The sequence below is a fragment of the Chelonoidis abingdonii genome, chromosome 21 (genome assembly GCF_003597395.2).
Source record: "Chelonoidis abingdonii isolate Lonesome George chromosome 21, CheloAbing_2.0, whole genome shotgun sequence".
In the NCBI taxonomy this organism is placed as follows: domain Eukaryota; kingdom Metazoa; phylum Chordata; order Testudines; family Testudinidae; genus Chelonoidis; species Chelonoidis abingdonii.
Window position 1 is genome coordinate 12,196,921 of NC_133789.1, and position 15,427 is coordinate 12,212,347.

General features: G+C 55.7%; 1 protein-coding gene across 1 annotated transcript in view; it reads left to right on the forward strand.

Moving 5' to 3' along the window:
• Positions 1–8,696: 8,696 nt before the first annotated feature.
• Positions 8,697–15,427, forward strand: part of LOC116827587 (alpha-2-macroglobulin-like protein 1) — a 68,508-nt gene continuing 61,777 nt past the window's right edge. Inside the window, 11 exon segments of the mRNA XM_075059817.1 lie at positions 8,697–8,767; positions 9,977–10,166; positions 10,522–10,540; positions 10,543–10,572; positions 10,575–10,618; positions 10,620–10,709; positions 11,180–11,209; positions 12,151–12,171; positions 13,010–13,163; positions 14,558–14,642; positions 14,913–15,021. Of these exon segments, the coding sequence (XP_074915918.1) occupies positions 8,697–8,767; positions 9,977–10,166; positions 10,522–10,540; positions 10,543–10,572; positions 10,575–10,618; positions 10,620–10,709; positions 11,180–11,209; positions 12,151–12,171; positions 13,010–13,163; positions 14,558–14,642; positions 14,913–15,021 (843 nt within the window).

The window sequence follows — 15,427 nt, forward strand, 5'->3', positions numbered from 1 at the left end:
TGTGGGGTCCCTTGTTAGACAGGAGGCTCCCAGACCGGGGGGCAAGGCAGGAGAGGCCCACAGTGGAGGTGGTGAAGCCTGAGATACAGCTGGGCACGTGGGGCCTGTGGGGAGAAAGCCCTGATGGACGGGAGATGTCTCAGGAGGGGGCAGCGTTCAAACCTGGCTGGACCCGACTGGGTCAGGGTCTCTTGGCCTGGTGTCTTAGCGTCAGTTTCTGAGCTGAATCATGTTTCTCTTATTTCCTGCCCATCCTCCAGCACGAGCCATGTCCCATCAGGTAATTTCTTGTCCTCCCTGCTCTTTGCAGCTCCTCTCTAGCTGGAGTCATTGCTGCGTTTCGCTAACACACCCTGAGGAGACTGGTCCATACGATGGGGCCCAACCCATCCCTGGGGTGCAGACGAGCCCCTGCCCACCGCTCCAACTAACAGCCATCCAGCGATTCTGGGTCAGCTCCGTTAGCAGCCTCATGCCCCACACTTCCGCCCTGGGGATCTTCTCTCTCTTTGCTCTGCCCAGAAAGCTGGAAGCGAACAGCCTCTGGGAGAGGGGCCCCTAGGAAGCAGGAACGGGGAGGAGCTAAACTTGCCAACCCTCAGGGGGCAGCAGTGGGGCTGCTCTGGAGAATCCATGGTGCACTTGGTCTCTCAGGCCAGTGCTGTGTCGCTGTGACCCATGCTCACTGAGTGCCCCGCTCCCCCTGCCACTTGCTTGGGCCCTCACCGGACATCAGAGAACGTGGCTCCCGTCATCTCAGCAGTGATGGGCTCACGCTGGGCACCACCAGGCGTTTCCTCACCGTGAGAGCCATTCGTCTGGTCAGCAGGGGGCGCTGCAGACCCATCCCCTGAGTCATTTCAATCCAGCCCTGGGAAAGCCCTGCACTGACCGGGGGCAGGACGAGCTGTCCCCAGTTGCTCGGTCCAAGCTCTGATTTCTTGTGGGGTGAATGCTGCTCTGGGAGACACTCCCGCAGCTGTACCCAGACCCACTGGGACTGCTGAGCCTGTTTGGGTCCTTGGCTGGGGCTGTCTTGGGATGCCCAGCTGTGACCGAGGGCAGAATTGGGCTCTGTGATGCCAGGACTGGCCGTGACAGAGACCTGAGTCATTCCATGGATGCCGATCTAAGGGATACGGGCCCCAGGCCTGATGTCTGACACTCACCCCCTTCCAGAATCGCTCTCCCCTGGGCAGGGGCCTCTCACCCTACCCCAAGCTTCACACCCCCAGAGGGCCCTATCTACCTGGTGGGACTGAAATCCTTGTTACCTTTGAACTGTCCCAGGGGACAGGTAAATATTTGAATGTAAACCAGGAAGGGGCAGTGACCTGGGGCCAGATCTCTGCATCTCTGGAGCTGACACGGAGCCAGGGCTAGCAGGCTGCAGCCTCACTGTGCAGGAGTCTGCAGTGCCTGTGTCTGTGTGTGGGTATGGGTGTGACAGACCAACCCTCTCCCGTCCCCTTTTTCCCAACCCAGAGCTCCCTTGTGAGTCTCCCTGCAGGACCCAGCCAGCCCCAATCCTATATTCAGTGTGCATGGAAGAGACCAGGGCTGGAGCGTGCTCACCGCAGATGCAATGTACAAAGACAAATATTCATAGCTTGATCGATTCCAAGGTCAGAAGAGAACATCTAGTCTGACCTTCCGTATAACCCAGGCCAGGGAATTTCCCAAATATAATTCCTAGAGCAGATCTTGTAGAAAAAAATCTAATCTTGATTTAAAAATTACGCTCACTATTAAAAATGTTCACCGTATTTCCACTCTCGGTTTGTCTAGCTTCAACTTCCAGCCATTGGATCATGTTAGACCTTCCTCTACTAAATTAAAGAGCCTGTTAGCTGATACTTGTCCCCCGTGTAGGTACGTATAGGCTGTAACCATATCACCTCTTAGCCATCTCAGTGGTAAGCTCATAAATTCAGCTCTTGAGGATATCACTATAATGCATGTTTCAAATCCTTTAGTCATTCTCGTGGCTCTTCTCTGAACCCTCTCCAATTATCCACATCCTTCTTGAATGATGGACACCGGAACTGGACACCGTATTCCAGCAGTGGTCGCACCAGTGTCAAATACTGTACAGGGATAAAATCACCTCTCTGCTCCTACCCTAGATTCCCCTGTATGTGCATCCAAGGATCACATTAACCCTTTGGGCAACAGCATTGCATTGGGAGGTCATGTTCAGCCGTTTATCCACCACCACCCTCAAATCTCTTTCAGAGTCATCAGTTCCCAGAATAGAGTCCCCCATCCTGTAAGTATGGCCTATGTGCTTTGTGTCTAAATGTGAACATCTACACTGAGCTACACTGAAACACGTATTGTTCGCCTGTGCCCAGCGTACGAAGTGATCCATAGAACTCTGTATCAGTGACCGGTCATCTTCCTTATTTACCACTCCTCCAATGTTTGTGTTGTCTGCTGTCTTTATCACTGATGAGTTTACGTTTTCTTCCAGGTCATTAATAACAATGTTAAATAGCACAGAACCAAGAACTGATCCCTATGTAATCCCCTCGATCAGTGATGGTTGCCCATTTACAATTACATTTTGAGACCTATCAGTTAGCCAGTTTTCAATCCATTTAATGTGAGCTGTGTTATTTTATATCATTCTAGTTTTGTAATCAAAATGTCATATGGTATCAAGTCAAACACCTTACAGAAATCTCAGTAAATTACATTGACACTGTTACCTTTATCTACTGAACTTATAATCTCATCAAAAAAGATATCAAATTAGTTTGACAAGATCTGATTTCCATAAACCATTGTGAATTGGCATTAATCATGAGAGTATCTTCTAATTCTTTATTAACCAAGTCCCGTATCAGCCACCCCATTATTGTGCCAGGGATCCATGTCAGACTGACAGGCCTATAATTACCCAGTTCTTCCCATTTACCATTTAAAGTATTGACATGACATTAGCTTTCTCCCAGTTTCTTGAATTTCCCCAGTGTTCAAGACTTACTGATAATCACCATTAATGGTCCAGCGAGCTCCTCAGCCAGCTCTTTTAAAACTCTTGGATATAAGTTATCTGGAGCTGCTGATTTTAAAGTGTCTCATTTTTGTAACTGCTGTTTACCATTCTCCCCAGATACTAGTGGAATGGAACAAGTGTTCTCCCCTTCATATGACGTGACAACTTCATCTGGTTTTTCCCAAATACAGAACAGAAATTGAACCTTTTCAGCATTCAGGAGTGGGGACACTCCTTAAAATTGGAGTGCCACCGGCACCGAACCATTGCCCCACCCCCCATACCACACCTTCTCCCTGAGGCCCTGCCTCCACACTGCCCTTCCCCCTGAGGTCCCACCTCACACTGCCCCGTCTCCCCAAGCCCCCACCCTCACACCACACATTCCATCCGAGGCACCACCCTCGAGGACCTGCCCCCACTGCCACCTCTTCCCCTTAGACTTCTAAACATAATGGAACCATGGCCCCCTGCCCATTCTCCCCCTACCGTTCCGGCATCCTGTCTCCATTATTGTTGATAATTCTGCCATTTTATTTGATAACGGACTAGTTCCATTGTTAGGATTCATTTTGTTCCTAATATACTTTAAAAGCTCCTTCTTATTGTCCTTAACTCAGCTGGCCATAGATTTCTTCATATGTTATTTTGCTTCCCTTATCAAGTTTCTACAGTCCTGATTTATATTCATTTCTGTCAACTTCTCCTTTCTTCCCTTTGCTATACATCATTTTAAAAAATATTTTATAGCTGCTTTCATTTGCCCTCTGAGCCAGGTCAGTTTTTTAACCAGTTTGATTGATTGTGGCTTTTGGGATATCTAGTAAAGTGTTCTTAAATAATTCCCAATTTTCATTCACATTTTTCTGATTAAATTCTTCTTCCCAGCTGGTTTGCCTCATAATTGTTTTCAGCTTTGTGAAACAGGCCCTTTCAAACCACTGAGTGAAAATATTACTGGGCTGGACTTTAATGTGTTGGCACATTGTAAATGTGATTGAGTCAGGATCACCTGTACCTAGGCTACCGTTCATGGTTAGTTCTGTGATCAGCTCTGTGACGAACTAGGAATGTTCTTAATGTTCCCTCTGAATACTGTCGGGGGGGGCCTCAGTTCCTGGCCGACCCTCTGTCACCTAGCAACTAATAGCCAGGCCCTTCTCCCCTGCAAGGGGATGCTAAAGGTGTGGGAGAACAAAGAGGTCAAGTGACCTGCTGACCCGGAAAAGGAGTTGGGGCTGTCATAAATGGATAGGTAAGGTAAGGGTTAAGTTTCTTTTACCTGAGAAGGGTAACCGAACACCTGACCAGAAGCGACCAATCAGAGAACTGATTGTTTAAAGTCAGGCGGGAATTTGTATACTCGGGGTCTTTTTTTTTCTTAGCTTAATGAGGAAACAAGTGCTTCTTCTAATTCTCTCCTAATACTTCTGCTAAAACATCTGTAATACCAGAACGCAAAGTAATTCACTCCTGATGGTCTTTGGTGTATTTACGTATGTGTAATTTGTGTAGCTGGTTTTATGAGGGCTATCTTTAATTCCAGACTGTTTCTTTATATCTTTTTATAAGCAAGAGCTGTATTGAGTTTCTAATGCAAGCATGATGTTTTATTAATTTTCTTTCTTTGTTCTATAAAGTTTCTCTGTTAAACTTGTGAAAAGTTCTTTTCCTAGGGAGGCAAAGGAAAAAAAGGCAGGCTGTAGGGCTATTTTCCTATTTGGGTCCAGGGAAAGAGCAGACTACGGGAAAGGACGAAGAATTTCTCTCTGTTCTCTGTGGTTACAGTTTTCCCTCGTTCCTGGAGCAAGGGACGGTGGCAGAGCCAGCTGATGGGTATTTTGCATCTCCATTCAGTTCCTGAGGAAAGCAAGAAAAGCTTGTTTCTTGGGTCACCACAGGTTAGCCGCGAGGCAAGCCTGAGGAAGGAAGGGGAGGGTTTATTTCCCCTCTTTTAGCATAAGGGATTGGTGAATCTGGGTGTCCCACCAAGGCAGGGTTGGGACACCAGACTGAGAGGAAAGGGATCAGGCCCCCATAGATTAATTCCTGATCTGTGGGCGCGAGAAATATCCAAGCTGGTAGATGAGCTGGGGGAGTTTCAGTAAGCCCCCAAACTTTTTACGCAAAAGTCACAGATTGGGACAGGAGACCAGCTGTGACCCTAAAGTCCGTCTGGACTGGACGGCTAGATACCCACAGGGGCTGGAGGGTTTTGGGAGTTGGAGGCTGGCTGGGGACGAGAGTGAGTCAGACATGGGTCTCTTGCTCACTGCCCCCCAGAATGGACTGGCTGAGGGGTCTGGTTTCTGTATCTAACAAGCTCTTGTTTTAGACCCTGTTCCTTTCATCGAATAAACCTCTGTTCACTGGGTGGCTGAGAGTCACATCTGACTGCGAAGTGGGGGTGCAGGACCCTGTGGCTTCCCCAGACCCCCGCTGGGGCGGGCTCGCTGGGGGGAAGTGCACGATGGGGCATGAGGATGAGCGAAACATGGTTATCGCTGGCAAGTGGCTGTCCATCTGCAAGCCGACTACTACACCTTACGCTCAATCTACCTAATTGTAATCAATTCGGACCCCCGACCAGTACTCAAGGCATGGAGCACCACCCAGTGGAAACTCCCAGGAAGAATGGTGGAAGACTAATAGCACATCAAGCTTATCGCCATAGATCAGAAACTACGACCAACAAAACTGTTAACACCAAACGCACACAACAGTCAGTCATAACTAGCGACAACATGTGGTGCACTCTTGCCCTGGAACACAAATAATCAATGCACACGTAGACTAGCCACATCGGGTAGTCTGCACTTCACAAGGTCGACTACGGGAGGCTCCCCCAAAGTCCATCCACGCCGAACTCAGACACTTCCTACCTTCAGTGGGGACGACAACCACACCACTTGCCTCAACATCCTCACTCACACCCACCCGAGACATCTTCCTAGGAGGCCAAATCGCCCAGGGGACTCCCATGATGTCACCAAGCTTCCTGCCTACTTCTATTTATCTCTCAAGGCCCAATAGCACCCACACAACAAACACGAAACAAGTGATCAGTTCCAACCCGGAGGCATCTTCCTATTCCTAGAACACCAAAACTCATCCCTGGCGGAACTGGAACACCTCACTTGAGTAGTACCACTCCAGGAAATAAAATCACTAATATTCCTAAGAAAATTGTTTCCACTAAAGAGAACCATTTTTGGACTGAGTAACTGCAGAGTATAAGGCACACAGCTCAAGAACCGACGCCAGCATAATGAACTCATTAAGTCACTAGCACTAGTCACGCTCACTCCACCATCGAACTGAAACCGGGAAACGCACACAGCTTCTTTTCCTTTACTCTATAAATAGACTGCATAAGGACGCCACTCATCCTTGTCTCAGTGTTGCGGAATTTGTGTGAATCTGCCCAGACACCAAGCTAACCCCATCCTTGTCAATATGCTCATGTAGGACAGGGACTGTTTGTAAAATTCAAGATCATTTTCTCCCCAAGTTGTCAGTGACCCCCCGGGAAAAAACCAGCAGGTTCTTCTTAGAAACACACTACTGCGAAAAATCTTTTGGACCATGTAGCAAACAAATGGTCACATGTTTCTGCTATCTTTGATAAACTAGCCACGTCAAGGTGATTTCATGGCAACAGGCAAAACCCTTCTTTTCCCCCTCCGACACCTAATTCCCCTGCCACCCAAATTTCTCTCCTGTCATCGAATAAACCTCTGTTTTACTGGCTGGCTGAGAGTCACATCTGACTGCGAAGTGGGGGTGCAGGACCCTGTGGCTTCCCCAGGACCCCCGCTGGGGCGGGCTCGCTGTGGGAAGTGCACGGGGGGGCAGAGGATGCTGAATGCTCCAAGGAGAAACCCAGGAGGTGAAGACGTGTGAGCGTCTTGCCCTGAACAAGTCTGCTCCAAGGGAGAGGAGGCTCCCCAAAGTCCTGACTGGCTTTGTGGGGAGCAGTTCTGGAGCATCGCCCAGGGACTCCATGATGTCACAAGCTCCTCTTTATCTCTCAAGGCAAGGGCTCATATAGAACACTCCCCTGGCGGATGGAACACTTTTTGAGTTAGGAAAATATATAAGAAATTCCAAAGACATTTTAGTACTGGCAGCACCAGACCGCCAGCATGTGTCACTCACACTGAAATCCGGGAGCACACAGCTTCTTTTCCTATACTCTATAAATAGCTGCATAAGGAGCCACTCATCCTGTTCCTCAGTGTGATTTGGTGATCTGCCCCAGACACCAGCTAACCCCCCATCTTGTGCTGTTAGGACAGGGATTCATAACCATTCAAGATCATTTTCTCCCAAGTTGTCAGTGACCCGGAAACAAGTCTGAGACACTCTGCTGACCATGTGCAAATGGCAATGTTCTGTACTTTATAACCTAGCCACATCAAGGTGGATTTTCATGGCAACAGGAAAAACCCTTCTTTTCCCCGAGCACAATCCCCCTGCCAAATTTCAATTCCAGGCTCCAAAGCATGAAGGCGCTAGAACTCCTCAACAAAATGGTCAGGAAAATGGATTGGGCTGGAAAAAAACTATCTGTTACTGCTAACCGTGTTCTCAGAAATGGCACAATTAGTTTTTGCTGAAAGTTTACAAAAAAAATTCAACCCAAGGCAGAGCCTGAGCATGGAAATTTCATCCCCGGCCGTCCCAGTGCGGGAACGTTAGAAGTGATCGTGAATAGGGTTTTCATGAGACATGTTCAGCAACCCCAACATTCTTCTCGTTTGCATTGCAGCAGTGGGGGCGCTGCCAGAACCCACTTTAACGAACTCATTTCTCAGCAAGCTCCTCCCCCCTGCTCCTGCCAGGGCTTCCTCAGCATCCTGGCTAGTGCACCACCACGGACCCCCAGAGGGGTCCCACCCCAGGGCCGGTGCAAGGATGTTTCGCACCCTAGGCGAACCTTCCACCTTGCACCCCCCACTTCCCTGCCCTGAGTCACCCCCCTGCCGCAGCTCACCCCTGCTACGTGCATGAGCACCCCGAGTACGCCGTGGCTGCTTCACTTCTCCCACCTCCCAGGCTTGCGGCTCCAATCAGCTTAGGTGCCGCAAGCCTGGGAGGCAGGAGAATTGAAGCAGCCACAGCGTGCTCAGGGAGGAGGCAGGGCAAGGGTGAGCTGGGGTGGGGAGTTCCCCTGCGTGCCGCCCCACACTTGTTGCCAGCGGTTCTTCCCACGCTTCCCTGCCCCAGCTCCCTCTGCCTAAATACTGGAGGCGACCAGGACAGCTGAAGATCCAGCCGCCATGGTCGCTGCCAAAGAAAATGGCACCCCCCCAAATCCCAGTGCCCTAAATGATTGTACCAGCCCTGTCCCACCCCCTCCCATGTAACCAATGCAAGGGGCCTCCTGGCTCGTCTGACCCTTTGCCAGGCAGCATCCTCTGACTCAAGCTGCAAGAACCTGTCAGAGCCTTGAATCCAGCAGCTGGGGGTGGTGAGTAAATATTGTCCTGGCTGCGTCCCCAGCCCCAGCCAGAGACCTGACACGACCCTTGTTTACCCCAGATCGAAGCAAAGCTCTGGGTCCAGAGTCTGTATCAGGGCAGAGCAGGCTGGTCTCCAGCACAGTGTGTGGGAGAGAGGGAGAAAGAAGGATCCAGAGGCGGGTGACGTGTGTGTGTCCCCTTGTGCCTGCCCATCTGCCTGCACCCCAGGAATGGGAGCCCCAGAAACCCCGGCCTGCCTGCTACTCTTCCTGCACCTCACAGCTGGGATCTCTGCAGAGCCGTAAGCCCTGTTCGGGTCTGTCTGTCTGTCCACGTGGTGGGCGGTGCGGGGTGAGGGTTGGAAGCAGCTGAGGGCACCGATGAGGGGGCTGCTCGATCCAGAACTGAGGGGACAGGTCCATTCTCTCCTGGGTGCTCAGTCCCTCCTGGGCCCCCTGGTCCAGCACCTCCCAGCATTGGGGGAGGGTGGCTCTGGTTAAGGCAGTGACTTGGGGCCCAGGAGAGCTGGGGTCAGTGCCCGGCTTTGCCACAGACGCCCTGTGCACCCCCGGCCAGACACCAACCCTCTGAGCCTCAGCTCCCCTGTGCCATAGGGTGATGATCCTCTGCGGCCACCTGCTCCCGTCAGTCTGTCACCTCCTCGGGCCGTGACCTCTCTCTGCCTGCGGGTCTGTCCAGCCCCAGCACAGGGGGGCCAGGCTGGGCTGGGTCTCTAGGCACCAGTGCAATAGAACAGTAATTACCGACAAACCCAGCGTGTTAAATGAACGTCTCAGCCAGAACCGGGCAGTGCGCCCAAGGTTCAAACGCCGAAGGGTTCCTGTGAGGGCGGGCAGAGGCCCTGGGGACAGACTGGGCTGGGGGTGGGGGTGGGGCTGTATCTAAGCCGGTTACTGGCTGCACAGGGCTCAGGTGCTCAGTACAGCCCCAGGCTGACCAGCCCCCCGCCATGCACAGGGGTCTCAGCTCACTGTCAGCGCCACTAGCTGCCCCTTTCTGGGCAGACCGAGCAGCTGAGAGGCCGGGGATGGAGGGGAATTGAGCCCCTGTCTGCGCCCCCTGGGACCCTGCAGCAGGGGCAGCTCCAGGCCCCAGCACGCCAAGTGCGTGCTTGGGGCAGCAAGCCACGGGGGGCTCTCTGCCGGTTGCTGGGAGGGTGGCAGGCAGCCAGCCAGCCTTTGGCGGCACACCTGCAGAGGATCCTCTAGTCCCCCGGCTCCGGTGGACCTCCTGCAGGCATGCTTGGGATGGCGAAATGTCTAGAGCCACCCCTGCCCTCCAGCTCCATGGGAGGCAGGCTGGGGCAGGAGGAGTGGGGGGGCCTTGCCCTGCTCCTGCTATATGGTTAGAGAAACGAATCAGCCTCCAGAGATGTTGACCCAGGTCTGCTCCCAGCAGGAGGGACACTCAGAAATCGGGAGTCACCCTGGTCCTGGGGAGGCTCTGGGCTGTCCCCTCCCCCACTGCCCCAGTGCTTTCCCCTCCCCAGGCACTATGTGGTGGTGAGCCCAGCTGAGCTCTACCACCCACTCACGGGGACGGTGTCAGTTCATCTCAGCGACCTCAACGAGACCGTCCGGGTGAGCATCCGGCTGGAGAGGGGGGATGGGCCCAGCGCTATCACCCTGCTGGAGAGAGAGGTCCAGGAGCCCCGTCTGCACGAGAACGTGCGCTTCCAGGTGAGCCCCCACCCGCAGCCATGGGCACGGCCCCGGGCATTGGCCATGGGCACAGAGCTGGTCACTCAGTGGGCAGCTGTAGCCACAGAACTCGAGCCCATCCCTCAGCAGCGACAGGCAGGGGGAGCGGGGATGGGGTGGGGGGCACGGAGAGCGCCCTGGCTTCCAACTCCAAATCGACACCCAGGTTCCCTCCCATTCAGGGCCCCCAGCTGGGAATGGGGTTCCTGTGTCTGGGGGGGCTCGAACAGGGACTCAACAAACACCACTGCCCCCCATCCCCCACGATAGTGGTCTGCACCACGACCAGCCCGTTACCGGCTGCTGTGTGCCTTGCTGGGGTCCCCGTGTGCAGGTTCCAGCCCCGTCTGGGGGCAGCAGGAAGTGGCAGAGCTGCACGTCTCGATCCGGGAGATGCCCTGCAGTTCTCTGAGCGGAAGAAGTTGCTGCTGCCGGGCGCTGCAGCCCAGGACCTTTGTGCAGGAGACAAGGCCATCTACAAGCTGGACGACAGGTGAAGAGGGCAGAGCTGCTTGCATGGGAGTTCTCTGGGCCCAGGCCCTTGGGACGGACTCTGGCTCCAGCGGCTGGGCTGGGGTCCTAGCGGGAGATTCGGGACTCTCACTGTCTTAGGCCCCTTTCTGCACCTGGCCCCAGGGAAAGAAGCCCAAAGCCTGAGCCTGTTATGTGGGCCTGTCTGGAACCCAAGTGGGGTCTTCATCCTGTGCTTGTGGAGGCACAGACACGGCAGGAGGGCAACCGATCGGGCCTCCTCTGGAGCCTTCAGCCACACAGGCAGAGCCGTTGGCTCAATTGGCAAGGGCAGTGGGGAAGTGGCGCTGCAGCTGCCGGCTGGCTGGGCCCATTCTGCGGTTCACAGACGTTGTAGTGCTGGGGCACCGGCTGGCCACCTTCTCACCAGCTGGGAATTCACTCACGACAAAGGTCCGAACCAGGGCTGGATTCCCCCTCTGCCTCTGCTCCTTTCCAGTGAAGTTTCGACTGATCGTCAGTTTGACAAAGACTTTGGTCCCAGTAACCCGGTAAGGTGAGAGCGGAGGTACGGGGATGAGACGGGCTGGGTAACAGGCCTGAGCACTGCACGTTAGTCTTGTCGACACCAGCAGGCCATTCAGTCCAGTTTGAAATCAAAACAGTCCTCTTCACTGGTGGCTTGCCCCCTGTCCATGCATGCTGTGTCTGTATTAGATGGGTGTGCAATTTGGAAAAGCCCAATGCCCGGCCCTCTTGCTGTAACTCACACAGCACGAGTGTGCGAGGTCACGCCAGCGGGGACGAGCCCACGCCACATCCTGGAAGTACCAGAAGCTCCGGTATTCTGGGAATGCCTCAGCCGACCACCTCGGTGTGAGCAGCTGCTGTGCAGAGCGGGCGAGTGCTCACCAGGAGCGAGTACAGACATTCGGGCAGTGCCTATTTCTTGTTTGCGAAGTTTTGCACTGCGCAGAGAGGGTTGATTGCAATTGCATGGAGCTGAGTGAGGGCGGCACCACTGGCTTATTTAGCGGCCAGTCTGTGATTGCTGTGAGGTGCCAGCCACCCCCCCCAGGAGTGACAGTCATTAGCACCTTTCAGTCTAACCTGCTGTGCGCGCGGCTAGTGACCCACAAAAGTCAGTAGGTGGCAGAATTGGGCCCAGTGTGGAAAATAGGATTACGGGACAGCGCCTCGCCAGCACACCTGCGCACAGCGGAACGCCTGCAACGCAGAGCCCTGGTCCTTATGACTGCCCTCCTGGCGCTGCCCTTAGATCTGCCCCTTCTGCGCTGCAACGCGAAGAGTCGCACCCCTGCCCTGTATCCGAGAGCAGGGACAGGAAGTGGAGCCCATGAGGCTGGAGCCCTCGCACCTCTCATGCCCCCAGAGACACCCCGGTCCTGGGGAGGTCACAGGCAGACCCCGGGGCAGTGAGGGGTGTTTCCTGTCGCTCTAATCAGCCATCTCCTGTCTGTTTGCTTTGCAGTTGCCCCTGGTTATCGTGCAGGTCAGTCTGTGCCTCTCCAGCCTCCTCCTCTTCCTGTCTGGCTCATCCGAGGGCACCCGGGGGTGTTCAGTGGTGGGGATCCCAGAGGAGTCTGGGCTGTGACCACAGCGTCCAGCAAGCCAGACCTAGACCCATCTGCCCTGCTGTGGGGGTGCAAAGGGTCCCAGAGCACAGGGCGTTTCTGGGCTAGGCCCCATGGGGGGCAGGGAGGGGACATTTGTGCCATCAGGTTACGTCCTCCCCACCCTGCGTTTGCAGCGTCTGGGGCTGTCTGTGCGGGAGGCAGGTGGGTTTGGGCCTGGCTGGGATCCCTGCCTGAGTCGCTCACCCCGAATGTTCCCAGCCCCCGAACTCTGGGTCAGGCAGTGACTTGATCAGGCCAGTGGGGAACTCAGCGGGGAGCCCCCTTGGGAGCCTGATGGGGGAAGGGCAGGGGGGAGGGAGGGTCTCTGGGAGCTTCAGGGGCAGAGGGGAGGGGTGGAGGATTGGGGAGGCTGCGTGGGGGGAGGGGGACAGGGAACACACCCACAGAGGCCTGGCACTGAGATGGAAATGGTCCCTATGGCGAGTTCCCTGGGCTTTGTCCAGGCTGGAGATGGGGTGTCCTTTGGGGGCCTGTTCCCTGCAGGGGTGGTGCCCTCGGGTCAGGGCTGAGAGGTGCTGGCGGGGGCCCCCTTTCCCAGAAACTGCCCGGCGGTGCCTGCTCCAGGCTAAGGAGAAGGATTTGAGGCCACCGGGCGTTGATCCAGCCCCCGTCAGCAGCGCGAGGCACTCGGGGGCTGCCCGGGATGAGCCGTGTGTGGGGGCAGCGGCTGAGCAGGGCGTGTCCATGTGCCAGGATCCCAGCGGGAACCGCATTGCCGAGTGGCGAGATGTGACTCCGCAGCAGGGCATCGTGGATCTGTCCCTCCTGCTGTCTGCAGAGCTGGCCCTGGGGACGTACGCCATCGAGGCGCAGGGGACGAGGCACTCTTTCAGCGTGGAGGAATATGGTGCGCAGCGAGGCCCAGGGCAGCGACTGAGGCTGTGGCTCCGACACGTGGGGCAGGAGGGGGATTCCTGAGTCTCCCTGGGGAGAGGTGTCCGTGGGTCCCTGTCAGAGGGTTGCTGGGAACTCAGAGCCCTGGGACTGGCTCAGCCAGCTCCAAGCTCTCCTGGGCCTCAGCCACCCATGGCCACTCCTCCCGCAGTAGGGCCCTGGGGGAGGGGGAATTCAGCCTCCCTAGCCCACCCCAGCCCTGCCCCACTCTGCCCTAGGGTCCTGGGGGAGGTCTCAGGTCGGCGCCACTGGGGAGATACAGAGCTGGGGATTTCAGTATGACCGGCCTGAGACACACCAGCATCATGAGTCAGAACCAAGGCTGGTCCATGCTTTTGATCTGACTCTGTATTTCTGCAGCCCCACCCCCTTCCCCCTGTGTCTGTGGGAGGTGGATGGGGTCAGTTACCGTGTCCCCAAAGTTATCGCGGGAGCTGGTCCTGGCTCCCGCTGCTGGAGGTCGCTGGCTGCTGGATGGGACGGAGCTTCCAGCATCTCACCAACCCCCAGCAGCTAATTCTGTCCCCCCAGTCCCAACTCAGCACCCACCCACATCTGCCCTGTGCCCCCAGATCCACCTCTGCCCAGCCCAGCACCCACCACATCTGCCCTGTGCCCCCAGCCCCACCTCTGCCCAGCCCAGCACCCACCCACATCTGCCCTATGCCCCCAGATCCACCTCTGCCCAGCCCCCACCACATCTGCCCTGTGCCCCTCAGCCTGGTGTTGCTGGGAGGGGGAGGGAAATGTCAGCAGCCCCCTCTCCATCCTCTCCCCCCAAAAACCTCCTCTGGCTCCTATGGGGGAGGGGGAGAGAAGATCTCTGATGTCTCCCTTGAAACAGCTGCCACCTACCCCCACCCTCACCCCAGACACTTGGTCCTGACCCCCTCAACTGCCTCCCACCACCCTGATCCCCAACAGGTGCTTGGGGCAGGGGTAGCGTATGGAGCCCCCTGGCTGCCCCTATGGGTTGGAGCCGGTGTGGGGACATGCTGCCGCTTCCGGGAGTGGTGTGGCACCAGGGCAGGCAGGGACCCTGCCTTAGCACCACTGCGCTGCCGTCCAGACTTTTAACAGCCCGGTCTGTGGTGCCAAGCGGAGCTGCCAGGGTCCCTTTTCGACCAGGTGTCCCAGTTGAAAACCCAACACCAGGCAACCCTACTGCTGCAGCCTGCAGCCTCTTCCCAGCCCAGCTCCATTTCTGGGCCCTTCCCCTTTCCGCCCGGCTGGTAGGTTGGTGGGGGGCTGCATGACCCAGGGAGAAGCTCCAAGGCCGAGAATCGCGATGAAACCCCCGAGCTGGGGCTGCGGGTCAGTTTCACTTCATCCCTCTCTGCCCCCCAGTGCTACCCAAGTTCAAAATGACCTTGGAGCTGCCCCCCGTGGTGACGGTGCTGGATGAGACGCTCCTGCTGCGGGTGTGCGGCCAGTGAGTGTGAAAGCAGCCCTGCCGGGCCGATAAAGGGGGGGCTGGTACCACCTGGACCTGACTCCCCTCCCCCGCCCCCCAGGCCAGGATCTGACCTGTCCCCTTCCCTGCCTGTGCCCTTTTCTGCCCCATGCTCATGGCCAGACAGGGCTCCTTGGGGCTCTCACTCCCACCTACATAACCAGCCTCACCCAAGCAGGGACCCCCGATAGGCAGGGGTGTTGGCCCCCTCCCCTCCCACTTACCCTTTCCCTCCCCTCTGCTAAACAGATACACTTACGGGAAGCCTGTCCTGGGGAGGGTCCAGGCCAGCCTGTGTCGGAAGGAGGAATCAGAAGGTCTCTGGTACGATGTTCTGTGCACGGAGCTTACTGGCCAGGTGAGTCCGACTGGGGAGCGGGCAGGTACATGACATGCTGCTGGAGGAGGCTCCTCTCCATGTTCTTCGTACACTGGCCAGAGGGGGGCTGTGATCTGCCGTGATGAGGTTCGTGACATTCATGTAAAGCTGGTGTAAGTGCAGGCGAATCAGGCCGTGGATCCGTCCGGGTCCCCATCTGCAGGCTGGGAGTGAGGACTGGCAGCTGTGTAGCTGGGCCTAGGGACTTCTACGGCCCCCCTTTCCCCACAATATCTCAGTGCCTCACTGTCACGGTGCCTGTACCCCTCTTCCTGGTACTCACAGTGACTCTTAGCCAGCTAGTAGAACAGAAGGTTTATTGGACAACAGGAACACAGGTTACAGCAGAGCTTGCAGGCACAGTCAGGACCCCTCAATCGAGTCC